This window comes from Hypanus sabinus, chromosome 1, assembly GCF_030144855.1.
Source record: "Hypanus sabinus isolate sHypSab1 chromosome 1, sHypSab1.hap1, whole genome shotgun sequence".
NCBI lineage: Eukaryota > Metazoa > Chordata > Chondrichthyes > Myliobatiformes > Dasyatidae > Hypanus > Hypanus sabinus.
This window is the reverse complement of record NC_082706.1, coordinates 7911688-7925203: the sequence shown is the minus strand read 5'-3', so window position 1 is coordinate 7925203 and position 13516 is coordinate 7911688. Positions and strand designations below refer to the sequence as shown.

Below are 13516 nucleotides of genomic sequence, written 5' to 3'. Positions count from 1 at the left end.
CCTTTAATTCCTAGCAGTGGTAGCGAGGCTTCTGTAATATTTTGTATCTCTGTTTGTCCATTTATTTGCTTCCATTCATGGCCTGTTTACAGGTCCTCTGGAATAGGCAGTGAAGTACTTGAAAATCTAGTTTATGCTGAAAGCTCGGAACTGGTACACCCACCCAGTCTCCACGATAGAGCTCCCAAAAATGGCAATGTGATAATGAATAGGATGCTGTGTTTTATAATGGTTGAAGATCAGGTATTTGCCAGGCAACCTCCTCTCTTGAAACATTTGTTTAAAATAAGTACCATACCATTGTGAAACAGTTGTTCCATGAAATCTGCTAATTTGCATGGTAGTAGTAGGGTGGAGCAGTAGTGTAATATTTTACAGCCATTGCTTATTGGGGCTTAGTTCCTGCTGGTGTCTCCAAGGACTCAGTACGTTCACCCCATGATCGTGCGAGATTCCGCCATGTGCTCTGGTTTCCCCCTGCATTGCAAAGACGTAAAGCTTACGGTTAACAAGTTGTGGGCATGCTGTGTTGGTGCCAGAAATGTGGTGACATGTGAAGGCTGTCCCCAGCACATCCTCGGACTGTGATGGTCGTTGACGCTAATGAAACATTTCACTGTACGTTTCAATACGCGTGAGACAAATAAATTTTATTGTACAATACTTTGCACTAGAGTATTAATTCTGTATACTTAACTGTTCCTTGTCTCTATATTTGGCTTACTTCACTGATTTTCTCATCAAAATATTTGACCTGAGCTTTGATTAAAGTTTTTTAAAATTTAATTGAGCTGAAAGCTAAAGTTTAAGGCTACGTAGGATTAGAGCAACGGTCCTGTCTTTAAGCTGTTAGGGATGTTCTTTCAAGTAAAGTGTACCAAAAATGAAGCATTTACTCTATCTCCTTGCTCTGTCCAGGGCTATGACGTTTTGGTAAGAGCTGATGCATGGGTTAGGGCAGGGGTCAGCAACGTTTACCACAAAGAGCCATATGGACCCATTTCCCACAGAAAAGAAAACACTGGGAGCCACAAAACCCGTTTGACATTTAAAATGAAATAACACTGCATACAACGTTTTTTTTTGCCTTTATGCTATGTATAAACAAACTATAATGTGTTGCATTTATAAAATTGATGAACTCCTGCAGAGAAAACGAAATTACATTTCTGCATGCAACAAAAACATTTTGAACTCCGAAAAAAAGACGTTGGGTTGAAGGTTACTCCATAGTTAGCCTACCTTGGATCGAAGAATTAAAAGAAAGCGCGCACTGGCGGGTGTCAGGCATTGGCAGTGGTGATGTATCTTAATAGCGATAAAAAACACGTTGTAGCGGTGTGCTACACGCAGCGCTGAAATAACGACACTGCAGTCAAAGATAACTTTATTCGAACTAAACAGCCTTGCTTTAAAGCCTCCCTCAATCCGCCCCCCCATGGGCGCGGATGCTCCAAAAGACACGTACTCACAAACCCCCCGTAGGCTATCTCCCATAGCCGGAACGGTGGCTAATTGTGAGCCGGTTCAGATGTGCCAGGAAATGGGGTCGCCACAACGTTTTATTTAGATTGTACAAGATCACCATAATCTTCAAATTTCGAATTACATTTCAAAAACCTACAAACCACGGGGAGCCGCAGCACAGAGATCAAAGAGGCGCATGCGGCTCCAGAGCCGCGGGTTGCCGACCCCTGGGTTAGGGAGAATCAGATTGAAATCCTCTCATAATCTACAAAAACAACAGGTCAGCAGGAAAGGTCATTGTCTGCAGTTTACCATCCCTGTATGTATCCATGACAAAGAAGCTGGCATAAAAGTCATTGCAGACACTACCCACCATGCAAATTGCCTTCTCCAAAAGCTCCCTTCTGGAAAGCATTATTAAAACAAAAGCTTTAAGAAATTTTAAAAGATTCCTCCCCCAGGCAGTTAGTCTGATCAACTGAGTTCATTAACCATCTCCCACCACCCTTTATTACCCCCGTCACTGCACTGTAAACACATAAAGCCAATTTTATAATGCTGTTTGCATTGTAAGTGCATGCTGTTATTTATGCACTTAAGCATTTGTATTCCATATATATATCTTAACTACTTTTTTATGTTATTCTTTGTTCTTTATAATCGTTGACTTGTTTTATTGTTGTGTGTTGCACCCTGACCAACACACCAGAGCAAATTCCTAATACACAGTGGTGAATAAAGTTGATGCTTGAAATGTTACTTTTGTTTCTCTGCACAGACCCTGAGGCAGACAGGAAGGACGTTGATGACCAATCTGTGATGTGTACTGACTGGATAACACTAAACGTCGGCGGCCAGTACTTCACCACGACGCGGTAAGACGATTAGCGGGGCTTGGAAGTGGTGGTGTCGACGGTGTTTCTGCATCTCTTTGTACTGAGTTCTCTGGGCTTTCTGATCCAGCTGAGTTGATGGTTGTTGCCGGTTGGGACAACGTGGTAACATAGCCGTTAGCACAATGCTTTACAGCACTCCTGCAAGATCGGGGTTCGACTCCCACCAGTGTAGAAGTTTGAACTGAATGGATTTTCTCGGGTGCTGCAGTTTACTCTCGTATTCCAAGCATGTATGGGTTAGGGTTAGTAAGTTATGTGCATGCTACGTTGGGGTTGCAAGTGTAGTGACTTGCCGGCTGCTCCCCCAGCACAATCCTTGCTGATTTTATTTGATGCATACGACGCATTATATTTCAATGTACTCAGTTAATCTCCTACCAAACCTTCCTTGAGCAGGGACAGTCTCAGTTAGATGCAGTAAACTTTCCTCTGCTTCATTCCAGTAACTCACCTCCAATCTTCAACACCAAGTTTTGAAGTAAATTCTTTTCACACATTTCACACATCTGCTCTCAAAGGTTCTCTCACTAAGACTAACCCTAATGTCAGCAAAATTAGTAGCTGACTTTCTGCAGATTGCAGCCAAGATATCATGGAGAGTTTACTGGGTCCAATTCATGTTCTCCCTGCCTAGGAAAGTTTAAACCCTCCCATTGTTCATTCTACTGTCCTATCAGATTCTGTCTTCTCCAGCCCTTTACCTTTTCCACCTCTCACCTCCCAATTTCTTTGATCATCCCCCCTCTCTCAGCCACCTGGTTTCACCCATCACCACCTTATTCTGGCATCCTCATTTCCAGTCCTGATTTTTTTAATTTATTGAGATACAGCATGGAACAGGATCCTTTGAGCTACTCCTAATCACAGGACAGTTTACAATGACCAACTAACCTACTAACTGGTACATCTTTGGACTGTGGGAGGAAACCCATGCAGTCACGGGGAGAACGTACAAACCCCTTGCAGACAGAGGCAGGAATTGAACCTGAGTTGTGTTACGTACCCCGTAACTGGGTTAACAGACCAGCAGAAATGGAATGATACGTTGGAGTCTGGTGGTACTATAACTAAAGGTGTTTATTAGTAAACTAAGCAATACAGTATCAAAAATGCCAATATACATATAAAACAGGTTAGCAATGATAAATACAGAAGTGCAGGAATAAGAATCAAAACCAAGTTCTATCAAATTTTAGGGGTAAATGAATTGTCATAAGAGAATATAGAGTTAAGTTCAGTTCGTGCTGAGGTAGTTGTTGTGTTGCAATGTTGGGGAGAGAGAGAGCGAGCAAGAGATGAGCAGCTGCAGCAGACGAACCTTCCGTCGTCTTCTTTTTCCGTTGTACCTTTGGAGTCACCGATTGTGACCCTTCCGTTCCAGGCTAGACCGTTCTTCAGTGATGGACTTGTCACCCAGGCAAGGGCGGACACACACACAAGTCCCCACTGGTCTGCCTTCATCCACTGTGCTCCAGACCGATTCCCCTGAACCGCTTCTCCAGGCCCCCACCTTCCTGTGGGTGCACAACACTCTTTCAGTGTCCACTGGTGTATCCGAGGGTGTCTCCCCAGACCCATCTTTTATCCCCACTGACGGGGTATCAGCCATCCATCAACTCCACATGTCCATGTCCATCAAACTAGTCCACTTCCTGCTGTCTCAGCAAGAATGTTAAAGAGCAAAGAAGTGTCCTTGCAGCAAAAGATTGTTTACCTTTCCTTCAGTGAAGAAGCCATAATACTAAATCATCCATCTCTCTCTCTCTTATCTGTATCAGGTGCCTCTCCCTCTGTTCTTCATCTCTTTCTCTCTCTCTCATTAGCAGCATAGTTCCCGGGGATGGGGGGGGGAGGGGGCGCAGCTCTGGACCCCATTTCCATCTGGTTTGTTCAGCACACATAACACCCCCACCCTTCAAAGAATTTTCACCGGGGGTGAAAATTAACTAGTAAGGCACATTACAGGATCTAATATAATACAGAAGTGTTCATTAATCAACAGGGTAACACAGATATGATTTCAAATTAACACCTGGATAAACAATCAGCAATTACATTGTCAGTTCCCTTCACATGTTATACTTTAATATCAAATTCTTGTAACATCAAACTCCAACTTAATAACTGTCTATTTTTATTCTTCATGTTAGTCAAAAATACCAATGGGTTGTGATCAGTATAAACTATCAATGGCTTCTGTGCCGGACAAATGTAGACCTCAAAATGCTGTAATGCCAGAATAAGTGACAGTAATTCTTTTTCTACAGTGGAATAATTTTTAGCTTTGGTGTATATTACAGAATTGGAACCAATATATGTGTGATTATAATGTAGTACATTACAGAAGTTTGTGCAAATACTAATCCCTATTTTACTTTTAAACTTAATGTTCAGTCAATCAACTATGATATTGTCATTATCTTTCACAAGCTTCGTCTAAAAAAAAGTCAAATTCCCGCAAAACCAGATCCTGTTATTCAAAGCATTTGGTCAACCCTTGCCTCTTTTCCACTTAACTCTCAAGTGGTTAGCTGGCTCACCAGCCCAGATTAGGCCTTCACAGGTGCTAGCCGATCACCAGTGTTTTCCAAACTGAGCTCATTTGCTGAACTTCCACATCACTCATTAATTTTATCTTCAGGATCTTTAATTCTATTAGTTTCCAGTTTAACATCTGCAGGTCAGACCTCTTGGTCAAAACAACACTTCAAGTTCTGCCTCTCCAAATCTCATACTTGAATAACATCACCAAGTTGTTTATCCTTAAATTTCAAAACAAACTGTAATTGATTCACAGGCACCTTGTTAACAAACCATTGTTTAGTTAACGGTTCCTTCCCTTTGTTCAACAGTTCTGAAACCAAATCCGACTTTAAATTTTCCTTATTCTAAAGTCCAGTAACACTTTTCTCAATATCTTCAATAATATCCACATCACCAGCTTTCATCTCATCACTAACTTTTAGAACACCTTCTAACACAAGTGACTGAGAATCCTCACTTTCCACTGGTACCAGGGTTAACCCTTTCTTCACTCAACCAAGTCCATCTGACCCAAAAGGACTGCATTCCTTTTCAACTAAGTCAGACCCCTCAGACTTTTCCTGAGCTTCAACACTAGGTTCAGTACCCTGTGCATCCACAGGTACCTCCTCAACCTGCACACAGGCCAACGGGACATCTGCCTCTCCTCGGCTTTCAATACCAGACCCAGTTTCAAATTCCAAGTTCCCCTGATCCTCTCATTTACTCTCTGGGCAACCCCCATCTGGAGTAAACTCAACCTTGCAGGTTAAAACAACCTCGTCTGCTAACCCAGCAGACTCCCTCAAGGTAGCGGCATCTTTTTCCTCTCAGAATGCCCTTACATCATCGGGAACACACTTAAATTCTTCACCTACAACCAGCTCTTTCAAGCTACATAAATCACCAGTGTCCAACCCTGGACCTTCTAGCTGCCACATCTGTTTCTCATCTTGTCTCTGTGCCTCCATAAATTCCTTCCTCATTCCAAAATGTTCACCCTCGGGGTGTCTTATGGGCAAGGCTCAAAATCTTATTCCGTGACAACCCTAAGTTTGCTTCGTCTCCCTTACTTTCCTTAGCTCCACTATTCTCCGCTTTACCATCCTTTAACCTCTCCTGGTACGGGGCTGGTAAAAATGTCTCAGCTAAATCAGCGGTTGTCTTAGCAGCTTTCCTCGACATTCTTCTGGTGACTGCGCCTGTGGGATTAAATTCAGAAACTATGGGCGGGTCCTCAGTCCTGGCAGGCTTACTCGTGAGCTGAACTGCAGAGAACACATCCCCCCCGCCAGGTATTTCCCGAGTAAGACATCTACGTCGGGTTCCGGGAGTGCAGACCGTACCCCTATCGTGACTGGTCCAGATACCAAATCACACTTCAAAAATACTTTATGTAACGGTATGGCATAAGTCCCTTTTCCAACCCTTTGTATCACATTTACCTCCCCAGTCTTGGTCTCAGCACCGAATTCTAATACCTTCCTTAAGATCAATGACTGACCAGCCCCAGTATCTCTCCAGATCCGCACTGGAACTGAGGTTTCTCCTTCCTTCACAGATACTATCCCTTCCGAAATGAACTTCTCACGCCCCTCTTGAGCTCTATCTAACCTCGCCCTCCTCATCGGTCTGTTGACCGGCTCAATGTAACCAGTCGGGATTGTTGTCTTTCCTTTTCCTGTCTCCTTCTTCGGAGCCAGGCACTTAGATACTATGTGACCAGCTTTCCCATAATTATAACACGTAAAGCTGGGAAACTTCTTGCCAGCCTGTTTTTCCGGTAGTCCCCGGCTTATTCTCTGACTTAGCCGGTGGGCTTTCTCTACTGTCCCTACTGCCTCTCTGGTAGCTCTTATTTGGGGGAAATTTTATCTTGTGGGTTAAGGCATACTCGTCTGCTAACTTGGCAGTCGCAGACAGAGTCTCTGCCTCCTTCTCATCTAGATTGGTCCGCATACCTTCAGGGACACAACCTTTAAACTGCTCAGTCAGCATTAGCTGTAGCAGTTTGTCATAATCCCCAGTGACCCCTTTTGAGGCGCACCAACGCTCACAATACATTTGCATCTCACGGGCAAACTCTAAATACGTGCGGTCCCACAGCTTTCTCAAATTCCGGAACCTCTGCCAGTATGCCTCTGGAACCAACTCGTAACTCCTCAGTATAGCCCTTTTTACTTCATCATAATCTTTAGCCTCCTCCATAGACAATGCAGAATAGGCTTGCTGAGCCTTCCCCTTAAGTACACTCTGTACCAGAACAGCCCACTTCCTCTTAGGCCAGTCCCGATTTATAGCATATTTCTCAAAATGGAGGAAGTACCTATTGTCCTCCATCTCCTCAAACGGGGGTACCAACTTAACCTCCTGACCAATCTTGAACCCCTTGTTTGAGTCCGCTGCCTGACCCCCTGCCTGCGATGCCTTTAACCTTTTTCCAGCTCAAACTGCCTCTCTTTCTCCCTTTCTTCCCTCTCTGCCTCCAGCTTCCTTATCTGGAACTCATGCTCCCTTTTCCTTTCCTCCTCATCCAACCTTAATTTTTCCATCTGAAGCTGAAGCTCACCCCCATCTGGTTTACTCTCAGGGAACAGCTCAAACACCTCTACCTGGAACACCTTCTGGGATACATAATACGTGGCTATTGCTCTCTGTATCTCCGATTTTCGCATCGCCGGTTTCACCACCGCGAGTTTCAACCGTCTCGCAATATTCAACAATTCCAACTTTCCGGCATCATCTAATGCCCCCGAAGTTGGTTCCCTTAGAAACTCGTCAATCTCCATCTCTGCTGACTACGTTTCCGGTCTCCCACACAATGTAGTAAACTGAGCAATACAGTATCAAAAATGCCAATATACATATAAAACAGGTTAGCAATGATAAATACAGAAGTCCAGGAATAAGAATCAAAACCAAGCTCTATCAAAGTCTAGGGGTAAATGAATTGTCATAAGAGAATATAGAGTTCAGTTTAGATCGTGTTGAGGTAGTTGTTGTTGTGTTGCAATGTTGGAGAGAGAGAGAGAGCGAGCAAGAGATGAGCAGCTGCAGCAGGCAAACCGTCCGTCTTCTTGTTCCGTTGTACCGTTGGGGTCACTGGTTATGACCTTTCCGTACCAGGCTAGACCGTTCTTCAGTGATGGACTTGTCACCCAGGCAAGGGCGGACACACACACAAGTCCCCACTGGTCTGCCTTCATCCACTGTGCTCCAGACCGATTCCCCTGAACCGCTTCTCCAGGCCCCCACCTTCCTGTGGGTGCACAACACTCTTTCAGTGTCCACTGGTGTATCCGAGGGTGTCTCCCCAGACCCATCTTTTATCCCCACTGACGGGGTATCAGCCATCCATCAACTCCACATGTCCATGTCCATCAAACTAGTCCACTTCCTGCTGTCTCAGCAAGAATGTTAACGAGCAAAGAAGTGTCCTTGCAGCAAAAGATTGTTTACCTTTCCATCAGTGAAGAAGCCATAATACTAAATCATCCATCTCTCTCTCTCTCTCTCATTAGCAGCATAGTTCCCAGGGGTGGGGGGGGGGGGTGCAGCTCTGGACCCCATTTCCATCTGGTTTGTTCAGCACACATAGCAGTTGCTGGTACTGTAAAGCGTTGTGCTAACCACTATGCTACCGTCCCACTCAAGCAGCAACAACCATCAACTCAGCAGGTTCAGAAAGCACGGAGACCGCAGCACCAGGAAATGAGAGGTCTCGGCCCAAAACTTCAACTGTTTATTCATTTCCATAGGTGCTGCCTGACCTGCTGATTTCCTCCAGTATTTTGTGTATTGCTGCCAAAACCTTGCCCTTCACAACTTCTTTAAACATTCCCTCTCTCTCCTTAAAGCTCTGTCCGTTAGTATTTGTCATTTCTACCGTGGGAAATGGACTCTGGATTTCTACCCTATTTTTTCATAATTGTTATAAACATTCATCAAGTCTCTGTTCAGATGCTGAAAGGAAAATATTCCTGTCTTCTCCACCCACACTTTCTGGCTTACTCTGTGCTCCTACCTATCCTGAGGGCATGCGATGAGGCAGTGTGGGAGGGAGATGGTCCTCAAACCAACTGGCAAAAAGCATAATCATTATAGTGACCACCTCGCATTAAAATGGACAGTTTATTTTTGTTCTAATTGTGTTGTTTTTTTGTAAAAATTATACATAATTTATGATTAAATTTTTTTTTCCCTGTTCAGAATTATGGATTGGGCGCCACATTTGAATAGCAGTTAGCTCGATGCTATTACAGCCCCGGGTTTTAGAATTTGGAGTTGAAATCTGGTGTTCTCTGTGAAAGAAAGTTTGTACATTCTCCCCGTGTTCGTGTGGCTTTCCTCCGGGTGCGCTGGCTTCCTCCCACATTCCAAAGATGTACGGGGTTAGTAGGTTAATTGGTCATTGTAAATTGTCCTGTGATGCAGCTAGGGTTAAGTAGGTGGGCTGCTGGGTGGTGTGGCTCATTGGGCTGGAAGGGCCTGTTCTGCCTTGTGTCACTAAGTAAATGCAATTGTGCACATGACAATTAGCTTGGCTTGGATTTGGGAATGTTTGGGAGGGAGCTTGGCACAGTACCTGACCCATGTCCTTGAAAGAGTTTGCTGGTTAGCGTGATTCTCCTGCTCATTTGTGTTTGGATTGAGTTGTTTGGTGATCTCACTCAACTTACTTGCTAATGTTTCATCCCCTTACAAAGAGGCATCATCGGTGCACTGTTGTGTCCTCCAAATGCTTGGGCTTTATATATTTATTGATCAGCCAATTGGTTGTCATTACAGAAACTCACTTGTGAAGTGAGGAGGAAATCTCGTCACCGATCGGTTGTGTGATGAACCTTCTGTGTTGTGGTCTGAAATTTTGCCAGCATTGGTGCATGAATAGGATCGAGGTCTGTGTGTCTGTTTACAGAAAGGAACTTCATATGAAGATGTCTACGAGGTCCCACCAATCAAGAAGCAACCAAACGGGTTGCAAGTAATTAGCTCGCATATCGAGCTACATATCTTCCAAATTATTTCCATCACTGGTGTTTACTTAAGTAGTTTTTTTTCTCTCAAAGACTGCAGAGTAATTAATTCACTTGAACCTAACTCTGGATTTCATTCCCTCTTTGCCCAGGAGCACCCTAGTGAACAAGGAGCCGGAGAGTATGCTTGCACACATGTTCCGGGACAAAAGTGAGTATCCCCACTGCCGTGTCAAAAGCTGACTGACAATGTTGAACGCAACACCGAGCAGCTGCCGACTGACAGGAGGCTATGTCTGTCAACGACAGTGTCCTCCGGTTAGCTTGTGCAGCCGTTTGCTGACATTGTGCCAGTTTCTGTTAAGTAGACCTAGTGAAGCAGGAGGAATCAAGTGATTGTAGAGAAAGGGTGACTGTAGTGGTGAGCAACTCGAATGGTGAGCCCACACTCCAAGTTGGTGCTAGAACCACCCGGATGAAACAAGGGGTGGGAGGATTTACTTGCAGAACTCCTGTGCACTAATTACAAGTTATCAAGTTAATGAAACCAGGTAGTAAGATGCAGTGGCTGCTGGCACATTCTGTTTGACTTCTGACAGAAGGCAAGTTATTGAGCAGCAGGTAGAGCTGCTGCCTTCCAACTACAGTGAGCCTAAGTTAGTTCTGTCCTTGGGTGCTGTCTTCGAGGAGTTAGTACATTCTCCCTGTGACTGTCTGGGTTTTCTCCAGGTGCTTGGGTTCTTCCCCTGCCCCGCCCACGTCCCAACAAGGGTTAATTGACCCCTAAAAACTCCTGAGGGAAGGGTAGAATTGATAGGGAACGTTCAGAGAATAAAGTGTATTTAGTGCAGGGTTAGGTTAATGGGTGCTAGCTGAAATGGCTCAGTTTGAAGAGTGTTAGACTGAAGATCTAAAGGCCCATGGTTCATTCCCAGTTTTAGTACTTGTTAATTTTAGGCTGAGTGGCCTAATTCTACTTCTATGCCTTGCGTTGTTATTAATAAGGGAATTGAAGGTTACAGGGAGAAGGCAGGAGAATGGGGCTGAGAGGGAAAATAAATTAGCCATGATGAAATGTCAGAGCAGACTTGATGGGCCTAATGGCCTTGTGGCCAATTGGGCCATAAGACATACCAAGTGTTGTGTGTTTAATATTTCAGCAATTCTTAATTAATATTATAAATATATCATTTGAATTAGCATTCTTGTTCATTTAAATAATTCATTATAGGTTATATGTAAAACTATGTAAATGGCATACGTCATCATGCCACCACATCATATGTGTGTGCCTCACTCACAGTAAGAACAAATGGAACATAACATGAGTTATCTTGGCTCAGTGTATTTGCTTTCAATTACACCAAATGCATGCCAACAGCCCATAGGACATGTGGCCAGCACTCCGTTTCTGTGCTGTTAGGCTCTCCAATACAAAGATGAAGTGAGGTGGGAAGAGACTTGAGGAGCCAAAGCAACAGTTTTACTCAGCTGTGATGTGGCCAGTTTCTGTACTGTAAAACTAACTTCTACTGCAATAAAATTTGTAAATGTCATAAAGTATGTGGAACTGAGAAAGGCATTTAGCGTGTCTGTGGGATTCTTTATGGGAACTGAAGCATCAGCCTATATACTACCGTAATTTTCCAGTTTTGATCTCAGTTTATGTTGAAACTGCAGGCTAGTTTGCTTTGAGCGGTTTCCCAGCTGTTCGTGGCCCACAGTACACCAGGTAATATGGCTTATGGTGAGGTTGTTCAAGCGAAGAATCTGAATGCATTGCTAGTGATCTGATCTTTTCCCTCTTCCGGAGTAGGTGCGTGGGGTAACAAGAAAGATCATCAGGGAGGCTTCCTCATTGATCGTAGCCCGGAGTACTTCATGCCCATCCTAAACTACCTGCGCCATGGACAACTCATTGTGAACAAAGGCCTCAACTTACTAGGTAGGTTCTGACAATATCAAGCCCACAGTGGTAAGGTCCTGTGGTAAATGTTGAACTGGTGTCTTGCTGTTGCTCAGTTTATGTCTTATAAGGAAAGGGTGAGCGAGCTAGGTTTTCTCTGTGGAACACAGGAGGATAACAGAGGTACAGCACTGTGCCAAAATCTTGTGTATAGTGTGTGTGTGTGTGTGTGTATATATATATATATCTGGGGTGCCTAAGACAACGTGGAGCAGAGTGAGTGTAAATTTGGTGGGAGCAAAGAATGTTGGTATGGCAAGGGTGGAGTGCAGTGGGAGTGGTGTGGAACATGTGGCAGAGAAGGAATGCCAGGTGGAGTGGGGGTGTGGTTGGCGCAGTTGCAGACACACCCTGCCCTGAGACACCAGACAAGGTCATTTGATTCCAAACAATTAGTTTATTGATCATTACAAAATGTCTTTCTGGTGCTTCCTGCTCCCTTCCCTTTTTCCCAACCATGATTCCCCTTTCCCTGCCCCCTTCCCACTCTCAGTCCACAATAGAGACCCATATCAGAGTCAGGTTTGTCATCAGTCACATATGCCATGATATTTGGGGTTTTTTTTGCGGCAGCGGTACAGTGCAATATATAAAATTACTTCAGTACTGTGTAAAAGTCTTTGATATCTTCTCTATCTCTCTCTACATGCACACGCGCGCACACACACACACACACACACACACACACACACACACACACACACACACACACACACACGACTTTTGCAGAGTAGTGTATTCAAGATAAGAGGCATAGTTCGAGAGGATAGCTAGACACTTTTTCCCAGGACGGAAATGGCTAACGTGAGGGGTTATAGTTTTAAGGTGATTGGAGGAAAGAATAGGGGTATCTATGTCAGAGGCAAGTTCTTTACACAGAGAATGGTGCATTTGTGGAACATGCTGCCCAATGTGGTGGTAGAGGCAGATACATTAGGGACATTTAAGAAACTCTTAGGTAAGCACATGGATGATAGAAAAATGGAAGGTTAAGTAGGAAGGAGAGGTTAGATTGATCTTGGAGTAGGCTGTAAGGTTGGCACAATATTGTGGGCCAAGATGCCTGTACTGTGCTGTAGTGTTCTATGTTAAGCATCAGGAGCAGGTTAACTTGAACCAGGATTAAGCTGTATCATAACTGATCCTGTATTCTCCATTCTTCTATCAAATCACTGAAGCTACCCTGCCTTCAATGAGAAAACCTCCTTTCTCTGGTATTTACAATCAGTGGCCACTTTATTACATACAGGAATGGAACCCACCCGGTTTGGTTTTCTGCTGCTGTAGTCTGAAAGCTTGAACCAGTCTGGCCATCCTCCTCTGTCATTAACAGGGTGTTTTTGCCCACAGACTGCTGTTTACTGGGTGTTTTTTCAATTTCCGCACCATTCTCTGTAAACTCTAGACTGTTGTGTGATAGTCGATGTTTCTAGACTGAGAGATAGAGGGGAAATAGCCAGTTATAAAGAGGTGACAGGAAAGGGTGGATCAAGGGCTGGCAGGTGATCGGTGGATCCGGGTGAGGAGGGGTGATGGGCAGATGGAGGAGGGGAAAGTGGGAATAGCGACAGAGGCTGGCAGATGATCGGTGGGTCCGGGTGAGAAGGGGCAATAGGCAGATGGAGGAGGGGAGAGTGGGAATAGCGACAGGCTGGGAGGTTTCAAAAGGCTTCAGTAGTGGAATCTGA

The 13516-nt window shown here is 44.4% G+C and overlaps 1 protein-coding gene across 8 annotated transcripts in view; it reads left to right on the top strand.

Annotated features, from left to right (window-relative positions):
- Window positions 1-13516, top strand: part of LOC132391026 (BTB/POZ domain-containing protein KCTD9) — a 62754-nt gene that overhangs the window by 11051 nt on the left and 38187 nt on the right. For 6 of the 8 annotated variants that reach the window (XM_059963676.1, XM_059963655.1, XM_059963725.1 and 3 more), the window contains 3 exons: window positions 2246-2342; window positions 10015-10073; window positions 11676-11807. In XM_059963676.1, coding sequence (XP_059819659.1) covers window positions 2246-2342; window positions 10015-10073; window positions 11676-11807 — 288 coding nt within the window. The remainder of the gene's footprint in view (window positions 1-2245; window positions 2343-10014; window positions 10074-11675; window positions 11808-13516) is intronic. The other 2 variants (XM_059963666.1, XM_059963704.1) reach the window with 1 other exon arrangement.